Raw genomic sequence first — 26737 nt, forward strand, 5'->3', positions numbered from 1 at the left:
TGGAGTGGTACATAGTGCCTTATTTAAAATTTCTGTTTGACTATGTCATAAATAATAGTGTAATACCAAAGAAATGGAAGGAATCTATAATAATACCAATTTATAAAGGAAAGGGTGATAAAAGGAAACCTGAGAACTACAGACCAGTCAGCCTGACCAGTATAGTTTGTAAAATACTGGAGAGTTTAATAGCAAAATATATTAAAGGGGTATCTGAAGATAAAATTGGTTCATGAGGAGCCAGTATGGATTTAGAGAGAAATTTTCTTGTGAGGCACAAATGGTGGGATTTCAGCAGGACATATCAGATAAGTTGGATTTGGGAGGTCAGTTGGATTGCGTAACCATAGACCTTTTTAAGGCATTTGACAGAGTGGAACATAGAATATTATTAAAGAAACTGGAGGGAATAAGATTGGATATAAGGTTAAATGTTGGGTAAGATCATTTCTAAATTCAAGGGTTCAAAACGTCAGAGTAGGAAATCATGTATCACAGGAAGAGAAAGTTAGGATGGGAATTCCACAGGGTAGTAAAATCGGCCCATTAATATTCTTAATATATGCAAATTATTTAGGGAACAATATAACATCAAAAATAAGATTGTATGCAGATGACATAATTGTTTACAGGGAAATAAATAATATTGAGGATTGTACAGAATTACAAAGGGACCTTGACAGTATCCAACAATGGGTTGAAGAGAATAATATGAAGATAAATGGAGGCAAATCAATTGTCACAACATTTACAAACAGGAGCTTAAAAACTGAATTTAAATATACTTTGGATGAGATAATTGTCCCAAAAGATGGCAAGTGCAGATACTTAGGAATGAGATTTGAACTATTTTGCACTGAAAGGGTCATGTTGATGACATTGTTGGGAAAGCATACAGATCGTTACATGTCATAATGAGGCTACTTAAAGGATGCAACAAAGAATTAAAAGAGAAAAGTTACTTAAGTGTGGTTCGTACATTATTGGAATACGCGAACAGTGTTTGGGATCCTCACCAGGAATACCTAATAAAAGAAATAGATGGTGTGCAGAGGAAAGCAGCAAGATTTGTAACAAGAGATTTCAGAAGAAAAAATAGTGTATCAGAAATGTTACAGCAACTTGGGTGGGAAGCTTTAAGTAAGAGAAGAGAGAAAACTAGCCATAGGATTATATAGAGCTTATACAGGAGAGGAAGCATGGGGAGAAATCCGTGAGAGGCTTCAGTTAGAAAATAATTATATCGGCAGGGCTGATCACAAGTATAAAATTAGACGGGATTTTAGCAGGAATGATTGGGGTAAATTTTCATTCATTGGGAAGGGTGTGAAGGAGTGGAACAGTTTACCTGGGGAAGTGTTTGATCCTTTTCCAAAATCTGTACAGAAAAATCAAGAAAGAATAAACGGCATCAGAGAAAAGAAATGTTAGAGGGCATTCAACCTGTGTAGGTTATTGTAATTAAGAATTTTTGTGAATAAATTAAATCCACCCCGTTGTCTATGGAGACTGGACAGCTGAAGTAGGGGATTGCCCATAGGGGTGAAGTACAATGCGGACTTTGAGGGCCCTGGGACCGCTGCGGTAGCTGTGAAGGCCCTTCAGGAACTCTGAAAAGCAGTGGCAAAAGGGGCTCTGGTTAAGACGCAGCAGATTGTTGTGCATGTTAGGTACCAAAATGGGGGGGGGGGGGGGGGAAGCAATGTCAATTTGTGTAATATTTTTTGAAGTGATTCCACATACTGTATATGAGTTAATTATGTGTGTAAGTACGGAAGGTATTATGAGTAGAATTTTATAAACAATAAAAATTTATTAAGGATGAGCTGTGTATTTAATAGGAAAAATGTTAATATAAATTGTATAATACTGTATTTTAGGAAAAATGTCCTCTTTTCTTTTTAACTTAAAAAACGTAGTTGTTGAGAATACTGTATTTGTGTGTATCATTTGCCACCGAGGTAGAGACCTCATTTGCAACTATAATATTTCGATTTGATTTCTACAGTGCATAGTTTCTTTTCTCTTTGTCATGAATTTATTTCTTTGTTTTAGGTACTGGAGTGATTTCAAAGATGCACTGGCTTTGCAGTGCATAGCATCATGGATTTTCTTATATTTTGCCTGCTTATCACCTATCATAACATTCGGTGGGCTTCTGGGTAGTGCAACAGGCAATAATATGGCGGCTATGGAATCCTTGGTGTCGGGCTTCGTTTGCGGGCTGATTTATGGATTCTTTTCAGGGCAGCCTCTCACCATACTTGGTTCCACAGGACCTGTACTAGTCTTTGAAAGCATCATGTATGAATTCTGCCAGTACGTATCAACTAATTACTTCTATCTAAAATAATCTTTGTTGGAAAGATACCTGTTTCTTCTTTGATTCTCCTTGATTCATTTGAGCATGAAATGTTTGCAAGTTTCATTTATACTTGTTTGGAATAAATATCATATACAATACTGATTGTAAGCAGACTCCCAGGAAATAAGAAATGAAAATTTAAAAAAAAAAAAAAATTAATGAAGCACACAAAGCATAAGGAGTACATTTTCTGCCATTTAATTGCTTAGTCAGTCTTCACCATCAAATTATTGATTCGTAGTCACTTATTTCTTTGCGGCTGTCTTCGTACAGGGCATAGTCATCTGTGCCATCAAGCACATTCAAGATTGAACAATTTTTAAACGCACCGCCAACAATTTTTCTTGGAATGTTTGGTTACTGCTAGAATTTCAAAAGATTCAGTTAGTAGAATTGCTATCAGAGTTTCTGCAGCATTAGCATCTGTAAGGAGATACGATTTCCTTCAGTAGGTCAATGGATTATCCACAACTCCTATAAAAACTGGGCTGAGTAGTGCCTTTTGAGCCCAACTTGGCAAGTTCAATCCTGGCTCATTCCGGTAATATTTGAAGGTGCTCAAATACATCAGCCTTGTCTCGGTAGATTTCCTGGCACATTAAAGAACTCTTGCGGGACAAAATTCTGGCACCTCAGTGTATCCGAGAACCATAAAAGTAGATCGTGGGACGTAAAATAAATAACATTATTATTATTATTATTATTATTATTATTATTATTATTATTATTATTATTCCTGTGAGATGTGCTGTTTTGCTGGTGTTTTAGTTGCAATAGATAGAACATTCACAAGAATCCAATCACCTGGAAGTAATAAATCTGATATATTTATGTTCAAGTTATAAATGATGCTAACTTCCAACGTAGGGAGTAATGCTGAGCCAGGTTCTGTAAACAACGGTGTAATATCACTACTCAACAAATTTGAACTTTTTCCCCATAACATTAATAAAATAGGTTGATCGTAACTAATTTGCATACGCTGAACACGAAAATGATAGTAAAAAGTTCGTAACATGTCACGTTTTTGTGTTATAGAATTTACTTTGATACATTGAATAAATCAGGATTTTTGATCTATTCAAAATTACTTTGTTCTCACTTTTGTATGAAAATTTTCAATGGTAGCTTAGATATGATAGAACTGGTGTATTAATAACTGACCAGCTATTAAGACTTATAAAAACTACATTTCTTGCAATAAAATAGAGAAAAATACCTTTTTTTTTTCCCTCTTATGTGAACTTGAATCTGCCCTTTGTGAAAACCAGCAATAATCGCCCATCATCAGAGGATCCCATCCTCCTTGTTACCATTGCTCCATTGTAGCAATATCTTGGTGAAATCGCTCTCCCTGCTCATCACTTACAGCCCCCAAGTTCTCAGGAAAGAAGTGGATCTTCAGTGACATACGGCAGCCCATTTCTTTGTAGTTTCTTAGTAACATCTCTATCAATTGGTGATAATTTTCTTCCTTATAGTTCCCTAAAAATCCTTTGACAACAGATGCAAAAAGATTTCAATGCTCATAATTCCTTAGGGTTAAGTTTTTCTCAAAAATGCTATTCTTAAAAGGTTTTCTAGTTTGTGGACTGACAAATATTTTTTAATTTAGTATCACTGATTTTAGAGAACAGAGTCTTTAAGTATTGAAAGGCTTCTCCACTCTTATCTAGAGCTTTCATTAAAATCTTAATCAGCCGTAGTTTTATATGCAGAGGCGGAAGAAATTGCACTAGTAGAGGATATTTAATATTATGTTCACCAGAAATATGACCTTTTCTGATAGGCCAGTCTTTCAGCACATAATGCCATGCTGTTGCTCGACTGTCCCACAAACATAAAAAACAACAAAACTCAGTAAACCCTTGTTGTAATCCAAGCAACAAAGCTATTACTTTCAAATCACCACAAATTGCCCAACGAAGTTCATTATAATTTGCTGCATTCAAAATTGGTGACATGTTTTCATAAGTTTCTTTCATAGTGACTGAATGAGCCACTGGAATGGAAGGTTTTGTATTGCCGTTATATAATAAAACTGCTTTTAAGCTTAGTTTTGATGAATCGATGAACAGTCTCCATTCTTCCGGTTTGTATTCAATATCTAATTCATCCATCAGCCCAATCACATTTTTGCACGTACAAACAGAATTTTCCATTCTTGTAATCTAGAACCTAATAGTGATGCAAGTGTAAAGGCGGGATACCTCTGAGGCAACATTTGGGCGACATGGAGCGTGCGACAGTGAAGCATGCTGCAGTCGACTTTCAATTGAAAAAACACGGCACGACATGTATCGTGCGGCTGTGTGGCATGAGACATGTTGCCATCTGTTGAACACTCTCTGGTGCCGCATGCCTCAAAAATATGCTTGTCGAACAGTGTCGCCCGGGATCCAACAGTGTGTGGATCGGTGCTACAATTTCCGTGCAACAAGATGAAGTGGGCTATTGAAAACACTGCGAATTTAATTGGGGATTATCACAATGCTCCGGAATTGCGGAATGTAACATTGAGTGATTATAAAAACAGTAGAAAAGAAAGCATACGTTAAAACGGCCCCCACAAAAATATGACTGAGTGTCCACGAACTGAAGAAAATTTAAAAAATGCGTTCAGCTTTCCACCGAGAGCATAAAAAATTCAGAAAATGAAAACTGTTGTTGCTTCTCCATTGAGAGGAAATCTGTGGTTCGCGTGTAATCTACTTACCTTTCTTCTTGACATTGATGCTCCAAACGTCAGGTGACAATGAGGAACGTGAGGTGAATTGATTTTATGCTACTGTTTTCCTCTAATAAATTAAATAAGTTAACTGCTTATGAACTTTTGTAAATAAAATTGTGATTTATTCAATGCCCACTAGGCTGAGTGGCTCAGACGGTTGAGGCGCTGGTCTTCTGACCCCAACTTGGAAGGTTTGATCCTGGCTCAGTCCGGTGGTATTTGAAGGTGCTCAAATACGTCAGCCTCGTGTCGGTGGCACTTAAAGGAATTCCTGTGGGCCTAAATTGTGGCACCTCGGCAAAGTCGAAAACCATAAAAGTAGATAGTGGGACGTAAAGCCATTATTATTGTTATTATTATTATTATTATTATTATTATTATTATTATTATTATTATTATTATTATTATTATTATTATTATTATTATTATTATTATTATTATTATTCAGTTCCTGGTTTTATCCGTTTTAGTACTGGCAATAGTTTGCACTAGAAATAAATAAATTAGAGATAACTATTAAAATAGAATTTAATGACATCATAGTATTAACTACGACAACAACAATAATAATAATAATAATAGTAAACTTGGCATTTTCGATTCTAACTCAGTCCGGTGGTATTTGAAGGTGTCTAGTAAACCTACGTCAGCCTCGAGTTGGTAGATTTACTGGCACGTAAAATAACGCCTGCTGCACAAAATTCCGGCACCTCGGCGACTCAGAAAACCGTAAAAGTAGTTAGTGGGACTTGAAGGCAATAACATTATTGTATAATAATAATAATAATAATAATAATAATAAACAATGAACAATAATAATAAATTCTACATATCAGTATATTATGGCATTTCCATGCCTATGGATTTCTTGTAAATACGTCGTTTAATAGCATAACAACAAATGGTTCTCTTTTCTACACTGTTAACACACAATAATTAATCTACTTTTTATTCGGATATTCTTCGCCGCTACTCTAATTACGCAGTCTTCCAACACTGTTTCATCATAGTCTTTTCCTTCCCCACTATGTCTACTTATTGCCGGCCCTGTGGTTTAGGGGTAGCGTGCCTGCCTCTTACCCGGAGGCCCCGGGCTCGATTCCCGGCCAGGTCAGGGATCTTTACTTCGGCCTGAGGGCTGGTTCGAGGTCCACTCAGCCTACGTGATTGGAATTGAGGAGCTATCTGACGATGAGATAGCGGCCCCGGTCTAGAAATCCAAGAATAACGACCGAGAGGATTCTTCGTGCTGACCACATGACACCTCGTAATCTGCAGGCCTTCGGGCTGAGCAGCGGTCGCTTGGTAGGCCAAGGCCCTTCAAGGGCTGTAGTGCCATGGAGTTTTTGTCTACTTATTGTCATAGTTGCCACGAGTTATCTTTCATTCTCCAAGTATAACTGTATTAGAAATGTGAACTATAAGGGGGTAAAATAATCAGAATAGGGTTAAGATATTCTGCTTAAAACTAATACATTTAAATTTTTAAAAATTATCATTAAATTCCAGTGAACAAGTAGTTTCTAAATCTTCCCGTACCTCTAGGCATACAGATTCTGTCATGGTACACGACCTTCATCTGACAAAGTACTCCAAAAAATCATCACTAGTGGCTTTCACCTCTTGAAAATTCCGACGTGGTTTGTTTACCAAGGGTTCCATGCCTTATTAGCTTGGATCACTCTGCGGCATGCACATTCGTGAGATGATAGGTTGAGAAATTCGAAACAAGGAGGTATAGCTGTCACCAGCCGGTCAAAGTCGAGTGAGGAACTGTTGTCTTGGTTGCCTTGACGGAATAACGTTCATAGCTGGCAACAAGTCTCCACAAGTGACGCATGCTACACCCGGCAACACATGTAGCATACCACATCTTTTGTGTCCGACTGACAACAAGCCGCATGCTACAAAGAGCAATTTTTGTTGCCAGCCGCATGCTCCATGTCGCCCAAATGTTGCCTCAGTGGAATCCCGCCTTAATGGACTAGTATAACTTGGAAACAATTCTCTAACCCATGGGTAAATTATGAAAATTTTGAGCTCGATTATGATTATTATTATTATTATTATTATTATTATTATTATTATTATTATTATTATTATTATTATTATTATTATTATTATTATTATTATTATTATTATTATTATTATTATTATTATTATTATTATTATTTACGTAGTTATGTACAGACTATTTTTGGTATAAATCATGGTCTTATTATTTGTGTGTTGTATGTGAGTTTGTCATGAAAAATCTGCTGTATGTGTATTAATATGAGTTTATTTAATGTAAGAACACGTACTTAATAGTGTATAATGTATTCCTACCTGTATATATGATGTATAAATCCAATGCATTGTTGTGCAACATACTGTAATAGTCCAGAACAATGCACTTTGTCACTAGAGGTTAATCGAACATTCGATCATTTGTAAATAGGCCATTGAAGACTCTCGAAATTACGAGAAAACGGGTGTCATATTCTTCTAGAAGCCTGGTCAGTCAATGTATATAAAGAGGCAGTCTTGAGGGTAGAGTAGAGGTGTTGACGAGAATAGCTAGTGAAAGTCGTGAGCTCATGTTGTGATTCTGTCTTCTTAGTAGTGGTATTTTGTTCAAGATGGCAGTTTATTAGTGTGTGTATGTGTAATATGTATACATAATTTGTAAATAAAAGTGTGTACACAATTGACAGCATTTCGTGTGTACATCAGTAGTTCAGCATGTTGCTTGGAAAGACCTAAATCCCTGACAAGATCATTAAGTTCTGCCTGTCGTATCAGATGAGGTATTTTATGATGTTTGGAAATGCAGGTAGAATCAGCAGAAGTTGAAGAGTAGTCTGAAGATTCTGATTGTTGGTGTTCCTCTGGAATGACATAATCTTCCAACTGGGGGAAGGGATAGAGACGGGAAGCTCTGGTCAATATGGCATGGGCCTTGTGGCTGATGGCAGATTAGGATACACAATGTTACCTTGAGTTTTCCTCGAAAATTCCTCTGTTTTGGTAATACAGAAGTAACAGTTTTCCAGATGACTGGTAGGCTGTTGTCAAATCATTGGAACCGCATAAGATATATTGTTATTTTTCCCCCGCTACCACTCAGTTAACTTCACGTAACATGCTACACAACACGCGTGTGCTGCGCAATTTTTACCTTGATCACCTATTTTACAGCCAAAATACAAGTAATATGCTTTTTTTTTTTTTACATTGTCTCTAATTGATTAATGTTGTGATTTCAAAGTTAATTCCCCACAAACATAGCAGAAACTATTTGGAGAATTCTTACATGAACGTCGATTGCGATCTATTTAACACCATTGCAGAATAACCAGTACCGCTCACAATACTTCCACAATCAGAACTAAGCATGTCTTGTCTCATAACACAACAACAAAGAACCGGATTTTGACAATACACCGATAAGCAACCATATTTTCTTTCCATTAGTCAGTTATAGTCGGATGTGTCTACCCCCCATGCGGACGCATAATAAAGGTAATGAAACAATAAACCAACGCGAAGGCTAACACTCATTCAAACCACAAAAGAGAAAGTATGTTTCAAATGGTACTTTAAAAGAATGGAAATTATACGTAATTGTGTAAGAGATCTATGTTAAAGAACATAACCTCTTTCAAAGTGGGTAGTTTTAACACATTTTTATACGATTTGCTAATTAAAAATATGAATTTATATAAAATGTGACATGTAGCAATTTTTCAAGGCCATATTCATCATCAGGATGTACAAATGACCTAAAAATAGTTATTCTTGTCCATGTTATGAAAACCTTGTTGAATAGTGTATTTAATAACTCCAATATCCAAACATGGTCTGAAAAGGGGACAAGTTACAAAGGAATCTTGAACAGCATAGAAGGAAGATAAGAGGTCTGTTAAAGACTGTTTCTCCTTCTTAACTGAGGATTGCAATTCAACTTTTAAGACAGCTTATTCATCCTGATTTCACGTGCCATGTTTTACTGCTGTATTCAAATAAAATCATGTTGGAGTGTGCTCAAAAACTGCTTGATTCTGACACTGCCTTCTAGATTAACACAATTTGTAACTCTCATGAGAGTTATGGTGGCTTCTAGAATTATTTTTCAGAAATCTTTCCTATTGCTTCAATAAAGGGTGTCCTATACTAGCCGTGTTAACATTACTGATTCTAAGCCAAGGAGCATTTTTTGAACTGAGAGAAAGGTAAATAAATAAATAAATAAATAAATAAAAAAGGAAAAATTCTGCTTACAATCAGATAAATATGGTATTGAAGTGTTATTCACTCTTGTCTTATGTTTGTCAGCATTATAGATGACCTGATACTAATTATATGAATGATGTGATCATAGATTGTAATAATAGTTAATACAGACTCATAGAGAGAGAGAGAGAGAGAGAGAGAGATAGAGATAGAGATAGAGATAGAGAGAGAGAGAGAGAGAGAGAGAGATATGTGTGTGTGCTGTCATGTTAAGTTTTTATGCGTCTTATCCTGCAGTCAAGAAATGTTCATTCTCTGTATATAAAAATTAAATGACTTCTCTCTGTGTGCTTTCCAAAACAACAACAAAAACCACCAGGTGTGTTGGCCATGCAGTTAGGGAAGTGCAGCTGTGAGCTTGCATTTGGGAGATAGTAGGTTCGAACCCTACTGTCGGCAGCCCTAAGATGGTTTTCCGTGGTTTCCCATTTTCACACCAGGCAAATGCTGGGGCTGTACCTAAATTAAGGCCATGGCTGCTTCCTGCCCATTCCTAAGCCTTTCCTCTCCCATCATTGCCGTAAGACCTATCTGTGTCGGTGCGACGTAGAGCAAAAAAAAACATGGCACAACAGCCCCGAAGAGCCATGGCCTACCAAGTGACCACTGCTCAGCCCGAAGGCCTGCAGATTATGAGGTGGTGTGGTCAGCACAATGAATCCTCTTAGCTGTTATTATTGGCTTTCTAGACCAGGGCCGTGATCTTGCTGTCTGATGGCACCTCCATTGTAATCGCGTAGGTCGAGTAGACCTCGAACCAGCCCTCAGATCCAGGTAAAAATCCTTGACCTGGCCAGGAATCGAAGCCAGGGCCTCTGGGTAAGAGGCAGACATGCTACCCCCTACACTGTGGGGTCGGCTCTTCCAAAACATCAGCATGTCTAAATCGCTGGGTGGAATTCCAAGAAATTTTGCATGAACCTTCTCAGAAGTAGCTGTAGCATGACTAACTATGGACGAGTCCTGCAAGGGTTGCCATCCTCCCTAAAGGTAGCATGTCGGTAAAGGAGAGCGTGGTCGCCATCATACCATTCCTGTATGTCCGTCATCTTTGGTGAATGGATAATCAGATTTAAAAAAAGATAGGAAAATGTGGCTGTTGGTCTTCATTGACAGACATATAGGTTCTCTCTCTATAATATTGCATTCTTCCCATTTAATGACCAAGCGAGTTGGTTGTGCGGTTAGGGACGTGTAACTGTGAGCTTGCACTTAGGAGATAGAGGGGTTGAACCCCACTGTCGGCAACCCTGAAGGTGGTATCACATTATTCATCTTTTCAAAACACTGTAAGAGATTTGTGCCAACAAGCACAAATTATTGCATGGTATCTTTCACAGATCTCTTCTATTTTGTAATAAAATTTCAGGCTTATGGAAATGTCACTACTTTTAAGACTTACTTTCTTATGTTATTAATTGCACACAGGTTTAATATAGATTACACCAGGTAAATGCTGGGGCTGTATGTTAATTAAGGCCACCGCTACTTCCTTCCCACTTCTATCCTTATTGCATCATTACCATAAGACCTAGCCTAAAGCAAATTGAAAAAAAAAAAAACACCTACCATTTCATCTTATAATACCCTACCATGATACAGTAAGTAAGTCATCTGTCAATATTTTCAGTGCTGATTATCAGTTGAATAAAGTCTATTTATATTTCTGGAAATGTATTAATTTATCTTTTCTCTGTCTTTAGGCAACAAAACTGGAATTATATGTCTTTTCGCTTTTGGATCGGAATGTGGATTACATTGATTCTCATAATACTGGTTGCAATTGATGCTAGTGCATTGGTTTGCTATATTACACGCTTTACAGAAGAAAATTTTGCTACACTTATAGCTTTTATATTTATTTATAAGGTAAGTGAAGGTAGATTTGTAAATGATGTTATTTTATTGCAGTCAATGGCCAAAAAAACTAATTTACATTAATAATAAAATCACATTATTCATCTTTTCAAAACACTGTAAGAGATTCGTGCCAACAAGCACAAATTATTGCATGATATCTTTCACAGATCTCTCCTATTTTGTAATAAAATTTCAGGCTTATGGAAATGTCACTATTTTTAAGACATACTTTCTTATGTTATTAATTGCACATAGGTTTAATATAGATAATCATAGATTTAATATATCTGTGTAGAAAACTGGTGGTGAGCAGTGAGTTTCCATGTAAGTATGTGTGGATAGAGTAGACCTATGCATAAAACAATACACATGAGTGCAGAATGTTTTCGCTGCAACCTTCATCAGTGGAGGATAGAATATGAATGGTGGTGACCATTATTGAAGAGTAGATGCTGTTGTTGGAAGGGGGAGGGGGGAGAGATAAACTAGACAAGAGAACAGAAAAAAAAAGGAGTGGTTATGTTGATTGCTTCCCTAGACCTGAGCATCAAATGGAATCTTTTAGGTCAAGAGGGTAGAGGGAAAGGGGTAGTTGTTGAAGAACTTTGTATAGAAGTTAATCATATATTTTGACAAAACCAAGTATGAATAGATGTAGGAAGATCGTTTTCCAAACAGTTGAAACTACAGTGATTTCCATTTCACTCACTGTGGCAGTTCTTCGATCAGGGGATGGACTATTATCAGTTTCTCCCAACTTCTACTGCTGTGATAGGATGGTTCTTATCATACGGCAGGTGTTCAGAACAACAGCCTTCTGTGTTTGTGGAAGTGTATAGGTAATGTTGTTATTATTATTATTATTATTATTATTATTATTATTATTATTATTATTATTATTATTATTATTATTATTATTACACATTTCTAGAGGCTAGTCTGAAGTGCATTTTGTGAATTTCAAATTTGTTAGTTTGGTATTATTTTGATGATGATCTTAAAACTACTCTTGTTAGAGTTCCTATCTTTAAATGGTAATATTTTATATTTTTTACTACTTGAACAGTAATAGTAGTCCCTAATCAGAAAGTAAATACATCTTCTAATAGTTCTTGAATGATGAAATAGATGTCAGGTTTGAAACTCTTCTGGTATTGAGTTGTAGAAGAGTTCTTTACCAAGGAAAGAAGTAGAGGGAGTAACATTTGGTGTTGTTAACAAGGATTGTCAAGATGTTCTTGTGTGACAGCAGGTGATTAGTTGATGAATATTGCTGAGATTTGTCATTGTACTACAATATAAAGTAATGTAGTCAAGGAAATGAGTGTGACTGGATAACACCACACTGGCTATGCATGACTATGAGACCTGTGTTCTTGGGTGTCCATCCATAATCCTGCTTTACATTAGTAATTTAGGGCTTTAAATATGAAAGTTTATGGATTGTTCATTGAAATGGAGAAATGGAAGTTTCATTTTCTCCTTCACTGGAATACTCTTTTAGTTAAAAAGGTTTGTACTGATGAAGGATTTATTTAAAATTACTCTTTCTGTTGGCGGAAATTCATTTACAGAGAAGTGTCCATATGTATTTCATGGCTTTCGAGGTAAATGTTCACAAAACTTCCTGATGATATTGTTTAAATTTTTAGTTGAAACTTCTTCATTGTGTCGAACTAAAATTACATTCTTCATCCAGGTTGGAACGAGTAGTAATTCTTTGTGTATTATGTACTGGTTGTTGATGTTCCAAACGCTTGCAGTATTATTCATCAAGGTGATTGATAGATCCCTTCTCAATATATTATGTACTGGTTGTTGATGTTCCAAACGCTTGCAGTATTATTCATCAAGGTGATTGATAGATCCCTTCTCAATATATTATGTACTGGTTGTTGATGTTCCAAACGCTTGCAGTATTATTCATCAAGGTGATTGATAGATCCCTTCTCAATACAAGGTAATCAGTCTCCCAGGGCAGGTCCCTATGTAAGTAGTATATCTACCTCGCGTTATTTTGTGTCTTACTTCCCAGGCTCACACGAGTCCTGAGGACAACCTTGATACATAAGGAATGTGGTGGCTCTTCCTTGGCAGACTAATGAAGATGTTCTCTGACTGTTTTGTAACTGGAGGGGTCATATCTCTCAGTTCAAATAGGGTTATACCAATTGCCTTGCTAAAAAATACTATAATGTATTTGAAGCATCAACAACAGGGTGTACACAATGTAGAAGAATGACAAGTTCGTCCAACCCTGACAAAGAATGTAATTATACTTTTGAAGATTGTGTAAATTTAATTTTATATCTGCACTAATTATAGTATCCTTTTCAAGTTTGTGTTAATTTAATTTTATACTTGGACTAATTCAGTAAAATATTTATTTTGCAGGCAGTTGAAAATGTATTTAAAATTGGTAAAGATTATCCCATCAATACTAACGTTGATGAGTCGCTAAGTTTTGGCTGCCATTGTGTACCTCCTATGAATACTTCCATAGTTGACAGCAGTATTAATTGGACTTCCCTCAATCGTACGGAGTGCGCAGTAAGTCATATATTTAAAATGTAATTTACTTTTATATTTAATGAACCATTGAGTTTATCCCATTATATTATTTAAAAAATTATCGTGGTGTGGCTTACTGTAGTCACGTCCTAGTTCGTGAACTGTGGGCAACGGCTGAGTGGCCTAGTAAGTGGTCCTGAGAGTCGGGATACCAGTTGCTATGGAATGGGGTTGGGCATCTCTGACATATTCTGTGTCTTGGTCCTCATTATGCTCCATCGTTGTCCCTAATCCGTTAGAGGAGAGATTCTCACCGAGACTATGTGTGAGCAGGGTAGCACCCATCGAATTTTTTATACGAGCATGCTCAGAACATTGTGAACAAGCCTTGGACTTACAAGTGTAACAAAATTCCACTTCTGTTTGATAGGCATAGGACTCCTTCGAAATAACTTGGCAAACAAAATGGAGCTATCAAAATTAATGGGTCTTGCAGAAAAAAGAATATAGAACTGGCTCATTCAGCTAAGAGGATGTGTCTGTATGTGTTAGAAGTTAGTAATATTCAGGTAAGGGGAGATAACGAGGAAGGGATGGGAGATTATAAAGCGTAACAGATATTAATAAAAGAAGGGCAGATTGTAGGGTAGGACCGTTCATCAGGAATACTATTGCACACAACATAGTATCTGTTAAGTGGCCCATAGAAGTGCAATATTGTTGCGCAAAATGGATGTACAATATATTGTTAGCTGCCCACAGACGTACAGTATTACTGTACAATAATCGGGTTTGTGCAATAAATAGAATCGTGTGGAGATAATATTGAGGGTTGTGTAATATATTGTGCAGAGCGGTCATAGACGTACAATATGCGCGGCAATACATAGTAAGTCCATCCCGGTATTTTGTTTGGTGAACACTCTTTTCTGCATCACGAAGCCGCTTCACTTCCTTCTGGAAGTTTGTACGCAGAGAACTAATTTTTTAAAATAACTTCTTGCTTGTCGGCGTTTGGGTATTTTTCGCAATATTTGTCAATAAGCCTCTTGTTCTGTTCACCTTTTTTTAACGCAATTTCTGTAATCTTTGCTCTTAACGTCCCATAGAGCCGGAAGGCCATGGTACACTTCGATAAACTCCAAAATAAGCTTTTTCTCCTCCTGTTTTTCTGCCACGTTCTCCCCCACTTGTTGATACCAACCGGCGGAAGGAGGGATATTGCACAATATTGCCAACACACGGCACAGTATTTTGTGATTTGCGCAATATATTTCAAACTTTTTTGATTTCGTACAATATATAGCACAACCCTTCAATATTAAATGCACACTATCAATTATATTGCACAAACCCCGATATTGCACAATAATATTGCACATCTGTGGGCCCCTTTAGGCATATAAATGAATGAATGATTTGGGTAGATTTGGCAGTTGGAGGAATTAAGATGAGAATTGCCTCTGTCTATTCACTATGTGAGGATGCAGATTAGGATGAAGTTGACAAGTTATATGAAGTGCAGGGTGACATCATAGTCAGCATCAACAGCAAGGATAGGATAGTCCTAATGGGTGATTTCAATGCAAGAGCTGGAAATAGTACTGAAGGATATGACAAGGTGATGGGTAAATGAGGGGAGGATATGGAAGCTAATAGGAATTGGGAAGTGTTTACTGAACTTCTATGCTAGTATGGGATTAGCAATTACAAATGCATTCTTCAAGCATAAGGCTATTCACCGCTGCACATGGGAGGGTAGGGGCACCAGATTCATAATAGACTATATCATAACCGACTATGAATTCAAGATATCTGTTAGGAACGTGCAGGTATTCTGGGGATTTTCCACTGATACAGACCACTATCTGATCTGTTGCGAACCAAATATCTCTAGGGCTAGGATAGAGAAAATTATGCTGATGATGATGCTTGTTGTTTTAAGGGGCCTAACAGCGAAGGTCATCGGCCCCAGAGAAAATGATGTCTGCAGATGACAAAGAGTAGGAAAAAAAAAAAAGTTTTTAAACAATAAACAGTATGCAGGTTCAAGATATAGGAAGAGAATGGGTGGCATACAGTAATGCTATAGCAAAAACTGTGTGTAAAGATGGGGTAAAGCAAACATCTTGGTGGCATGATGATGTGAAGGCAGCTTGTAAACATAAAAGGAAGGCGTGTCAGAAATGGCTCCAAACAAGGAGTGATACAGACAGAGAATTGTAGGTAAATGAAAAAAACAGAGTGAAACAATTAACTTCAGAATCCAAGAAGTCGTGGGAAGATTTTGATAATAACCTAGAAAGGCTAGGTCAAGCAGCAGGGAAACCTTTCTGGACACTAATAAAGAATCTTAGAAAGGGGGGGGAAGGAAATGAATAGTGTTTTGGGTAAATCAGGTGAACTCATAGTAAATCCCAGGTAATCACTAGATAGGTGGAAAGAATATTTTGAAAATCTTCTGAATAATAATTTCATGTGGCTATTTCTAGCTTGGTGCAGCCCTTGTAATGCAAACCATCCGACGAGAGTGGGCAGCATCTGCCATGTGTTGGAAATTGCATGTTATTGTAGAGGAGGACAGCATTGCGTGTGATGTGCGAGTTGCAGGGTTGTTGGGGACAGTATAAATATGCAGTCCTCGAGCCAAGGGAATTAACCATTTAAGGTTATAATCTCTGATCCGACCAGGAATCAGACCCTCTCCGAACTGTAAAGCACTACGCTGACCATTCAGCCAAGGAGCTGGACATCTACTGAATGTAAAAGGGCACATTTCTGTTGATTTGGTGAACAAACAAGCTCATGGGGAGGAGGATATTAATGATTGTGAAATTATGCTTGAGGAAGTGGGAAGGATGGTAAATAAACTCAATTTTTATATAGCAGCAGGAATTGGTGAAATTAGACCTGAAATGATGAAATATAGTGGGGAGGCAGGGATGAAATGACTTCATAGAGTTAAAAGATTGCCATAGAACGCTAGTAAGGTACCTTCTGATCGGACTAAAGCAGTAATTCTGCCTATCTATAAGCAAGGGAACGGGAAGAATTGCAACAACTATCGAGGTATTTTATTGATCAGTATACCAGGCAAAGTGTCACCGACGTTTTGGAAGGGAGTGGTTGAGAGCATGTTGGATGAAAACCAGTATGGTTGCAGAGCACAGGAGGGCTGTCAGGATGAGATTTTCAATATGCACCAGGTATCTGAAAAATGCTATGAGACGAATAGACAGTTGCATACCTGCCAACCCTCCGATTTACCCGGATACTTTCCGTTTTTTAAACTCTTCTTCCGATTTTCCAATTTATTTTTAGTTCTTCCTATTTTTGACTAATATAACCTCCAGTATGGTCAGTACTCTTCCCCTAGGATAAAGGGTAAATTCAGGATAAATTCTTATGTGTTTCACTAATTTTCAAAACCTCATTTTTAAGCATATTTATTTGATGCTTTATTTCATCCATCGCCTTCGTGTATCGTGTTTCCTGCTCACCACAGCAGGGTGTGTACTTTATACAGCTGGAGATTTGGGACGGCAATCGTCCTGCAAGCTAGAGAGGCTAGCGCGTGCTAGCAACTCCGTTAATCGAAAGAATGAGTTTGTTATTGTTTGCTTCGTGCGCTGTTAACATTATTTCTGTGCGTAGTTTCGTCGGAGGTGTAGGCCACATGTTTTTTCTTGCGTTTCTATGCTCTCCCTCCCTGGTAATGTATGGGACATATTGAATTGTTTTGTATGTGGTAGTTTCACGTAGTTAAGTGCATAATGTTAATGAGTTGAATGTATTTAAGGGGGTTGTGTCGGTGACAGTTTCTGATATTTTCTCTTCTCGTTATGACCAAGAAGTATAACAAACGTTATCTGCAAGTGTTCAGAGATACCTGTAAATTTCCGTTCATTGTACTGTCTGATAAAGGAAACTATTATGCATTTTGTTGCGTGTGTCGGTGTGACATAAATATTATTTGTGTGTGTCATAAATGAGAATGATTAGGTACATTTTCTTGTAACCATTTTTTGGTTTTGTAGTTTAAGATTTTAAATTTAATGATCAATTCACATTGTAACTGTAGATGTATATACATCTGACATTTTTTCACCTAGACAGTGGTGCAATATATGTGATGTGATGAAATCCAAGAATTAAAAAATCTTCCTATTTTTTATTTCTAAAAGTTGGCAGGTAAGCAGTTATGTTTGTTTCATAGATCTGAAGAAGGTATATGATAGGGTACCAAGGGAAAAGATGTTAGCTGTACTGGGGTCCTATGGCGTTAAAGGTAGATTATTAAAAGCACTCCAAGGCATTTATTTATATTGACAATTGGGCTGGAGTGAGAATTGATGGTAGAATGAATCCTTGGTTCCAGGTCCTTGCAGGGATCAGACAAAGATGTAATATTTCACCTTTGTTGTTCATAGTTTAATTGGATTAGAGTTGATGAGGTTGTTAAGGAAAATACTGTGCAGCTGTTGGTGAAATAGCAAGAATGCTTGACAACCAGTACAGCAGTTCAGAAATTATTTAAAAACTGAAGTTATAGGAAAATTTGTTCTGTATAGGGCCTGGACCAAAAACTATAAAATTCTGTGCAGAACTATAAACGTAGAACTCCTTCAGAGATATTGAAACAAAAGAGGTGATGCTTTATGTGAATTCTTCATTGGTAATGATACCAGCTGCTACATGGCATGAAGCAGAGAGCCTTGGAACTACTTCAGCTACCACATGGTACCTAGTGGAAGATTTTGGAACTACACTGCTGAGCAATAAAAGAAGTAACACTTAGATTTTTGTAAGTAATTTCAGTTTGGTGTACAAGAATGTTATTATCCACAATATACCCTCGTAATTGCTATATTAAACCCTGTAGAGAAAGTGGCATAATTGACTACACAAATGGGATACATTTAAATAGCAGAGAATGTAAATCATTCGTTCTTTTCCCTTGACACCAATTGAGTTCACTTCCTAAGGGTAACTTCTCAGTCCTTTACTGACACCAACCCTTCATGGAATATAAAAGGCTGCTCTTAGCCTGGAGATCAGATGCTCTTGTGGCTGTCCCTAACCTGGGTTACAAATGCTTTCTGATGGGTTTCAGAGGTAGAAGTAGAGATAATTTTTTTCCTCCACAGATTAAAGTATATTCCATAAAGGAAAATATTTTTACCCATAAAAATGTACTTCCTTCCTTCCTTCCTTCCTTCCTTCCTTCTTCCCTTCCTTCCTTCCTTCCTTCCTTCCTTCCTTCAGGAAAATATTTTACTAAAATTTGTACTAACCATCTATTATTTTTTTCTCCTCAGAATCTTGATGGAGTGTTCCTGGATGCTGGTTGCAATGCTCCACATTTTGTGGCTGATGTCTTTTTGATGTCCATCATTCTTTTTGCGGGAACATTTCTTCTGTCAGTTCATCTAAAGGACTTCAAGAATGCGTTATTCTTTCCTTCTGGCGTAAGAATTTATAATATTGTTCTTGTAACACTGTAGCGATCATGCCCATAGATTCTACTGGTTTCCATTGTTTTGAAATTGATCAAGCGTATAATTTTTGCAGGCTCAAACATAAGATTTAATTTTAAATTCCTGCCTACAATTTTTACTTGGTTATTGCTATTATCAGCACACTTTTTCTGGATAGATTTACACCCTAGTGCTGAATCGGTTGACCTCGGCAATCTTCGAGATTAGTATTGGCAACCTTTGAAACACAAACTATGAATTGCTTATGCATCGCTGTGCGACATCTGGCGTACACTTTACATACTAGTATTGTTGTTGTTTACACAGCACAGCCAAACTATAGAATTCATGCTAGGAACAAGATTTGCATTGAGAAATGTTATGTAATGTTATATAATGTTATATAATGTGTGTGTGACACAGTTGTTGGCTTAAGATAATAAAGGTTTAGAAAATTCATATCCATCGATCATATTATCGATTCAATTCAGATTTCATTTCCATTCAGTTGGCAGCACTACCGGAACCGGGAGAGCTCCCTCCTTACTCCTCACCCATACACAAATCTATCGATAAAAAGTGTGCTGATAATACATGTTTGTGGTGCTTTGTAGTAACAAGTTCTGCATCTAGATGGCACTTAATAACGAGCTTCACTATATTTTTAATGAATCAGCGAGGCTGTGTATGTAGTAGTAGTAGTAGTAGTAAAGATGGAGCAAACAATGACTGAGAAGATGAAATAGTTCATGCCCAAGCCGATATAGATGACTCTGATAGTGAAATAGACAAATTAGGAGATACTGTACTTCTGGTGCATTTGAAGGTATGAATCATTAACAGTTTTTATTAAGTCTAAATCATATCACTTTGAGTATAACTTTTCAAAATCTAGCCCAAGCCTTTATAATGAAAATGTTGATGTGGTACGTTTTTCTTTAAAGCAATGGTGGTGGTGGTGGTGGTTATTGTTTTAAGAGGAAGTAGAACTAGGCAACCATCCTCTATATAACATTAATCAGAGGGAAAAAAATGGAAGGGATCCGACATTTCAAAAATGATGATATCGGCCAAAGGAAGACAAGGGTCATGAAGGGCGTGAAAATGAAAGACTCCCTAGCCCTCGGAAACCTAATAGCGCCAGGGTCGGAAAAGAACAAGAGTTGACCAGGAGAGGTCGGATAGGATAGATGAAAGTGAGGCCTGGCACAAGTAAATGGAAGCTCTGCCAGGACTCGGCTAAAGGCCCCGTGGTCGCCAATCCACGCTCCAAGGTTCAGAGCCCCTGGGGCCCCTATTAGTCGCCTCTTACATCAGACAGGGGATACCGTGGGTGTTATTCTACTGCCCCCACCCATAGGGGGCCTAAAGCAATGGTAGTAACATTTCTGATAATGAAGAAAACTACATAGATGATAGGAATTGTAGGTGTAACCCCTCTACTGTCATGCTGCTTTCCTAATTTTTATTTTTTTAGTTTACATGATGAAGAACATAGCATTACTTGTGCACTATTTTTAGATACAGAGAAGGAATATTTTTTCAAAAATCTCTATAAAATTGCTTGGTTTCTGTGGATGAGTACAAAATATGGGCTTGGTCCTGATAGTATTACCCATATAAGTTTTGAGTTTCCAGCTTTGATGCGGGAATGAATAGAAGAATGAAAACATTGTATGTAACTAAAACCTGATTTTACAGGAGATAAAAAAAACTATCCTGTGATTTAAGGCAAAGAACAAAGTTTTGCCAGTTACAAATTACGAATTAACTAAATTTGATGTAAACAGATTGATTAGTACAAAAGTTTAATTTTCTTATTTTAAGATTTTTTTTCACACTTGTAAGGTATCTCTAGACGAATGTCTTAAAACTAGATACAAAATGGTGGCATTGGTTCATTTTATGCAATTCCATTGCATATTTTGTTATGTGGTCTCTACAGAGGCTTTGTATAGCCATAGTTGTGAAATAAAAAACAGTATTTCAGAAAAAATGCAGGTATGAATTCTCCATTCTTAAGCAACAAAGTGCTTTTTATGATTGCTGAAACAATTTCAAATATTTGAGGTATGTAATATAAATTAACTTGTTAATCTATTCTTTGCTATCTCTTAACATTGCAGTAACAATTATAGGTTCTTTATGACACTGAGGAAAGAGGGCATGGTTGGGTATGTAGTGGTCATGCCCTAAATACAGCACAGTGTGCCTGGACAGTGTAAAAATGGAAAAACACAGAAAATATTCTGATGGTGGGGTTCGAACCCACCATTTCTCGAGTGAAGGCTAACAGCTACACAGTGTGAACCACATAGCCAACTCCCTTAATAGTTAGACGGAATCTGTCATCATTCATTTTGGAATATGCTGTATCAATATGGGCAAACATCTAATACAGTAGGTTTGAGCAGTTATGGATTGACCGAGCTCGATAGCTGCAGTCGCTTAATTGCGGCCAGTATCCAATATTCGGAAGATAGTAGGTTCGAACCCCACTGTCGGCAGCCCTGAAGATGGTTTTCCTTGGTTTCCCATTTTCACACCAGGCAAATGCCAGCCCCTTCCTGTCCCATCGTCGCAGTAAGACCTATCTGTGTCGGTGTGACGTAAAGCAACTAGCAAAAAAAAGAAGAAAAAAGATATGGATTGCTTCAGGGGCAACTTAGACTTCACAACACACTGAATCTTTTGAGGTTCATCCCTCCCTCCCTCCCTCCATCTTCACTACAGACTGTTACATACCTTTCAGATATCCATCTCTGTACACACTTCTGTGAATGAATTACGGGCCTCCATAACTATCTGCCTGAGACTACATTGTGACCTCTTCTAGTTCTATATTTACCTCAAAACTCTGCATCTCTTACTGTACATGGCTCTGTAAGCTATCCTCCTTCACTCATCTCACACGACCCCGCCATCAAAGCCAGTTGATTTGCACAGTTTAATCTATTGAGTTTGTTCTGAAGTCAGCCTTAAACTGATCATTTCAAGTGCTCTCCTTTCACTCTTTCGCATATTTTCGCATATTTATGTACCAGTACAAGAGCCCTTGAAGTGCTAGATATAAAATTATTATTTTTGGCTGTGAAGTTCAGATGGCAGACCACTATCTTTTGAGACCAAAATGGCAGGTTTAATGCTGCTTCAGTCTGGCAGAATTTGAAGATGCTCTAGTAAATAAGCATCATGTCAGAAGATTTACTGGCTTGTTAAAGAACACCTGTGAGATAGAATTTCTGGCACCAAGGGAGATGGCCATGTGGTTAGGATCGTGCAGCTGTGAACTTGCATTCAGGAGATAGTGGGTTTGAATCCCACCATCAACAGCCCTGAGGATGGTTTTCCATGGTTTCCCATTTTTACATCAGGCAAATGCCTGCTGTACCTTAATTCAGGCCATAGCCACTACCTTCTCAGTCTTAGCCCTTTCCCATCCTTCCTTTGCCAAAAGTCTTCTATGTGTTAGTGCAACATTAAACAGGTAGCTAGAATTTCTGGCACCTGAGCACTTTGGAAAATCATAAAAACAGTTTAAGAAGTAAGCATACAATACATATTATTTAACAGGGATATTACATATTTCTCTTATATTTATTTCAGGTCCGACAGATTGTTAGTGATTTTGCTGTAATTCTTGCAATTTTCTTGATGTCTGGCTTGGATTATATGGTAGGCCTCAAAACACCAAAACTGGAGGTAAGTTGCTATAAATAACTTTTAAATAAAATGTGTTTTACAGTTTATGAACTAGTGGTCTTAGCAGAGAGGCAAATTTTTATAGAACTAGTTTCTGAATCTTGCTGGACTTCTCAGCTTTAAGTTGTTGTGGAACCAGACAGTGCAAATAGTTCATTGATATGCAAGAGGCATTCCAGGAAAATATGGAGGAGAATCTGAAATGCCCAAAAAATTTTTTTTAGTATTATCTTTTTTATGTACTGTATAACCTCTTGCTATATTTATACAAATCTTCAACATTTAATTAATAAACAGACACATGGCACAACAGCCCATTAGGGCCTTAGCCTTCCAAGATGGCTGCTGCTCAGCCAGATAATGGAATGTCATGCGTTCAGCATGATGACATCCTAAACCAGGTTCGTTGCCTGCCATATCAGACAGCTTCTCAGCTGATCTCACGAGACTGAGTGAATGCCGTTCTGGCCCTTAGTCCACAATTAGTATCCCTGGACTGGCTGGGAATCGAACTTGGGTCCTCCAGGAAAGAGATAGACATGCTATCCCTACACCATGGGAAATCAACACAGGAATTATGAAAATCATAAACTATGGCATCAATATTTTGCCATTTGAGATACTGAAATTGATTCCTATATCTGATGATTTTATGCTTACCATTTAAACTGTTTAGTGCCAGGAACCTGTAGTATAATCAGACTTGATCTGAATTTTGTGAACAGTATTTTATTTCAAAAATGTTCCCCACAAAAAATCTTATTTTAATTTCACAGACTGTGAATGTCACAATATTCAAGCTCTTCAGGCTTTTTCAATTTTGAAATGATCAGAGTTCAAGTGGGCTTCTCAGTTATTCATTTATTTTTGCATATACAAATATATTTGGATATAAGTTAGAATATATTTCAGTATTTGACACTATCAAGTGAGCCTCCGTGGCTCAGGCGGCAGCGCGCCGACCTCTCACCGCTGGATATCGTGGTTCAAATCCCAGTCACTCCATGTGGGATTTGTGCTGGACAAAGCGGAGGCGGGACAGGTTTTTCTCCGGGTACTCCGGTTTTCCCTGTCATCTTTCATTCCAGCAAAACTCTCCAATATCATTTTATTTCATTAGTCATTCATTAATCATTGCCCCAGAGGAGTGCGACAGGCTTCGGCAGCCGGCACATTTCCTATCCTCACCGCTAGATGGGGGCTTCATTCATTCCATTCCTGACCCGGTCGAATGACTGGAAACAGGCTGTGGATTTTTTCATTTGATACTATCAAATGATGTTCACAATACTGAGTTAAAATTTTGAATTTCTTTAATATGCTACTTGCATAAATCAATCAATCACAATCAATCGATCAATACTGATCTCCATTTAGGGCAGTCGCCCAGGTGGCAGATTCGCTATCTGTTGTTTTCCTAGCCTTTTCCTAAATGATTTCAAAGAAATTGGAAATTTATTGAACGTCTCCCTTGGTAAGTTATTCCAATCCCTAACTCCCCTTCATATAAATGAATATTTGCCTCAATTTGTCCTCTTGAATTCCAACTTTATCTTCATATTGTGATCTTTCCTACTTTTATAAATGCCATTCAAACTTATGTCTTGATTGGAATAATTTCTTGTATTGCATAATATTTAATTCACAATATTTAGGCATTTTGTATATTTCTATATCCTCTTATCTGTCCAGGTCGATCTCTGGTGAGATACAGTGTGCAAATTGTATACTCTCTCCTGGTATGGGCTAGATCAAGTTTATTACTTTCATTTTTTTGTCTCAGTCCGTTTGATGATATGAAAGCGTCCGAGGTAATGAGTGATGCTTGTACTGTAATACCATTCTGTACACAGCCAGTCTTTGTGTCAATTTTACAATGGCGAAAAATGTCAGTGGTGTAAAAGTGTTGTTCATAGGATTGGCTGGCGTATGCATTTCAGTGGGATTGGCAGACTGATATGTAATAGCAACATCTGACTCAGTGAGGAAAGCAAAAGCAAACTATTTCACTCCTAGTTTTCCTAGTACCAAGGTCGATAGCTGTAGTCGCTTAAGTGCGGCCAGTATCCAGCATTCGGGAGATAGTGGGTTCGAACCCCAATGTCGGCAGTCCTGAAGATGGTTTTCGGTGGTTTCCCAATTTCACACCAGGCACATGCTGGGACTGTACCGTAATTAAGGCCACGGCCGCTTCCTTTCCACTCCTGGCCCTTTCCTATCCCATCGTTGCCATAAGACCTACCTGTGTCGGTAAAGTTTTCCTGGTTTACCTGTTCAGTGACACCTAGCTACTTCATATGTGATATTTTTCATACTAATCCATATTTACATTGTTTACATAATTTTAACACGTGTGTACTGAATAGGTGGACCCTTTCCCCTCTTATTACATGTTGACCTCGGCTACTCATCATCGCTGATGGTGGACCTGTTGAGGTTCCTACCAATTTCGGGCTGATGACTCAACATGCATATGCTGTTCGCTAAAAGGGTTAATTTCTGAGCAGAATTATTTGTGAAGCAAAGTGAATTTTATATAATTCTTGGGCACACCCATTAACATTATTAGTATTATTATTGTAATTAGGCTTACATAAGCTTATAACATTCACTTCATGATGAATTTTAAAATTAGTTTATTTTTTGTACCACTTTGTCTTATTTTTAACCAATTTTTAAACACCATTTTGGTAATTTTTCCACCAATAATGAAGCATTTTATTCAGCACTTTCAGAGGTCCCTACACATTGCCATTATTACTCTCATTTAAACAATTTACTTTTATTTTTGTTGTGGACGTGCATACAGTCTGTGAAACTTTTAGTGATACTTCGTTTTACGGGTATGAGGAGTAAGGAGGGAGCTAGTCCAGTTCCGGTACTGCCAACTGAATGAAAATGAAATCTGAATTGAATCGATGGTATGAACGATTGATATGAATTTTCCTAAACCGTCGTTTCCGTGTAGGAGTTCTAGGTTGTTCCTATGATGTACTTTGATTTTCCTCACTCGTGTTCAAGCTTCATCCATATTTTGACTTTGCTGTGAAAATAACAGTATTTAAAGTGTTGCAATTATACCGCCAGATGTCTCATGGCGATACATAATGGATTCTTATTTTTTGTCTCAGAGGTTGTCAATAAATCTCAAAGATACCAGAGGTCTACCAATTCAGCACTACAGAGCCGAAGTATCACTAAAAGTTTTGCATACTGTACCTGAGCAAGAATTCAACATAACAACTAGAGCCCTGTGCGGATATACAAAATATTATTCACATCCACATTCCTTTCATCCACATGCGCGAATGGATATCTCGGATATTGCAACAACAGTCGAACCTCCATTACTCGAATATTCATTATCTCGAAGTAACTTAAAATTCCCAGCCGTTTGTCCTATTCTTCACGTGTATTTATTTCTCTATCACTCAAAATTTGGTTACACGAATTTGTCAATTTCTCGAAGCAAACATTTCCTCCCTTGAAGCAAATAATACTCTGTAACTCGAATTTTGTAAAACATGAACTCTGCTATACGGCATTTGTGGTTTGTGAGGAACAGTTAACAAGTTAAGAAAGGGTTAAAGTGATGCTGGGAATTAATACGACGGGGCCCAAAAATCTAAAACTACTAGTGATTGGAAAATCGGCGAAGCCTCGCTGTTTCTCAGGTGTAAATTAATTACCGGATGACAAGCTCTATTTAAAAATCTTGGCTGTGTGGTATTGACGAGAAGTTTCAGTGTGAAGGGAGGAAAATCCTCCTTTTCGTAGACAACCGCCGTGCTCATCCCCAGGTTCTCGTTCAGGAAT

The 26737-nt window shown here is 37.5% G+C and overlaps 1 protein-coding gene across 11 annotated transcripts in view; it reads left to right on the forward strand.

Moving 5' to 3' along the window:
- Window positions 1-26737, forward strand: part of Ndae1 (Na[+]-driven anion exchanger 1) — a 917075-nt gene that overhangs the window by 804123 nt on the left and 86215 nt on the right. For all 11 annotated transcript variants that reach the window (XM_068228594.1, XM_068228592.1, XM_068228596.1 and 8 more), the window contains 5 exons: window positions 2056-2319; window positions 11075-11240; window positions 13626-13781; window positions 19061-19210; window positions 22826-22921. In XM_068228594.1, the coding sequence (XP_068084695.1) occupies window positions 2056-2319; window positions 11075-11240; window positions 13626-13781; window positions 19061-19210; window positions 22826-22921 (832 nt within the window). The remainder of the gene's footprint in view (window positions 1-2055; window positions 2320-11074; window positions 11241-13625; window positions 13782-19060; window positions 19211-22825; window positions 22922-26737) is intronic.

The sequence above is a fragment of the Anabrus simplex genome, chromosome 7, assembly GCF_040414725.1.
Source record: "Anabrus simplex isolate iqAnaSimp1 chromosome 7, ASM4041472v1, whole genome shotgun sequence".
In the NCBI taxonomy this organism is placed as follows: domain Eukaryota; kingdom Metazoa; phylum Arthropoda; class Insecta; order Orthoptera; family Tettigoniidae; genus Anabrus; species Anabrus simplex.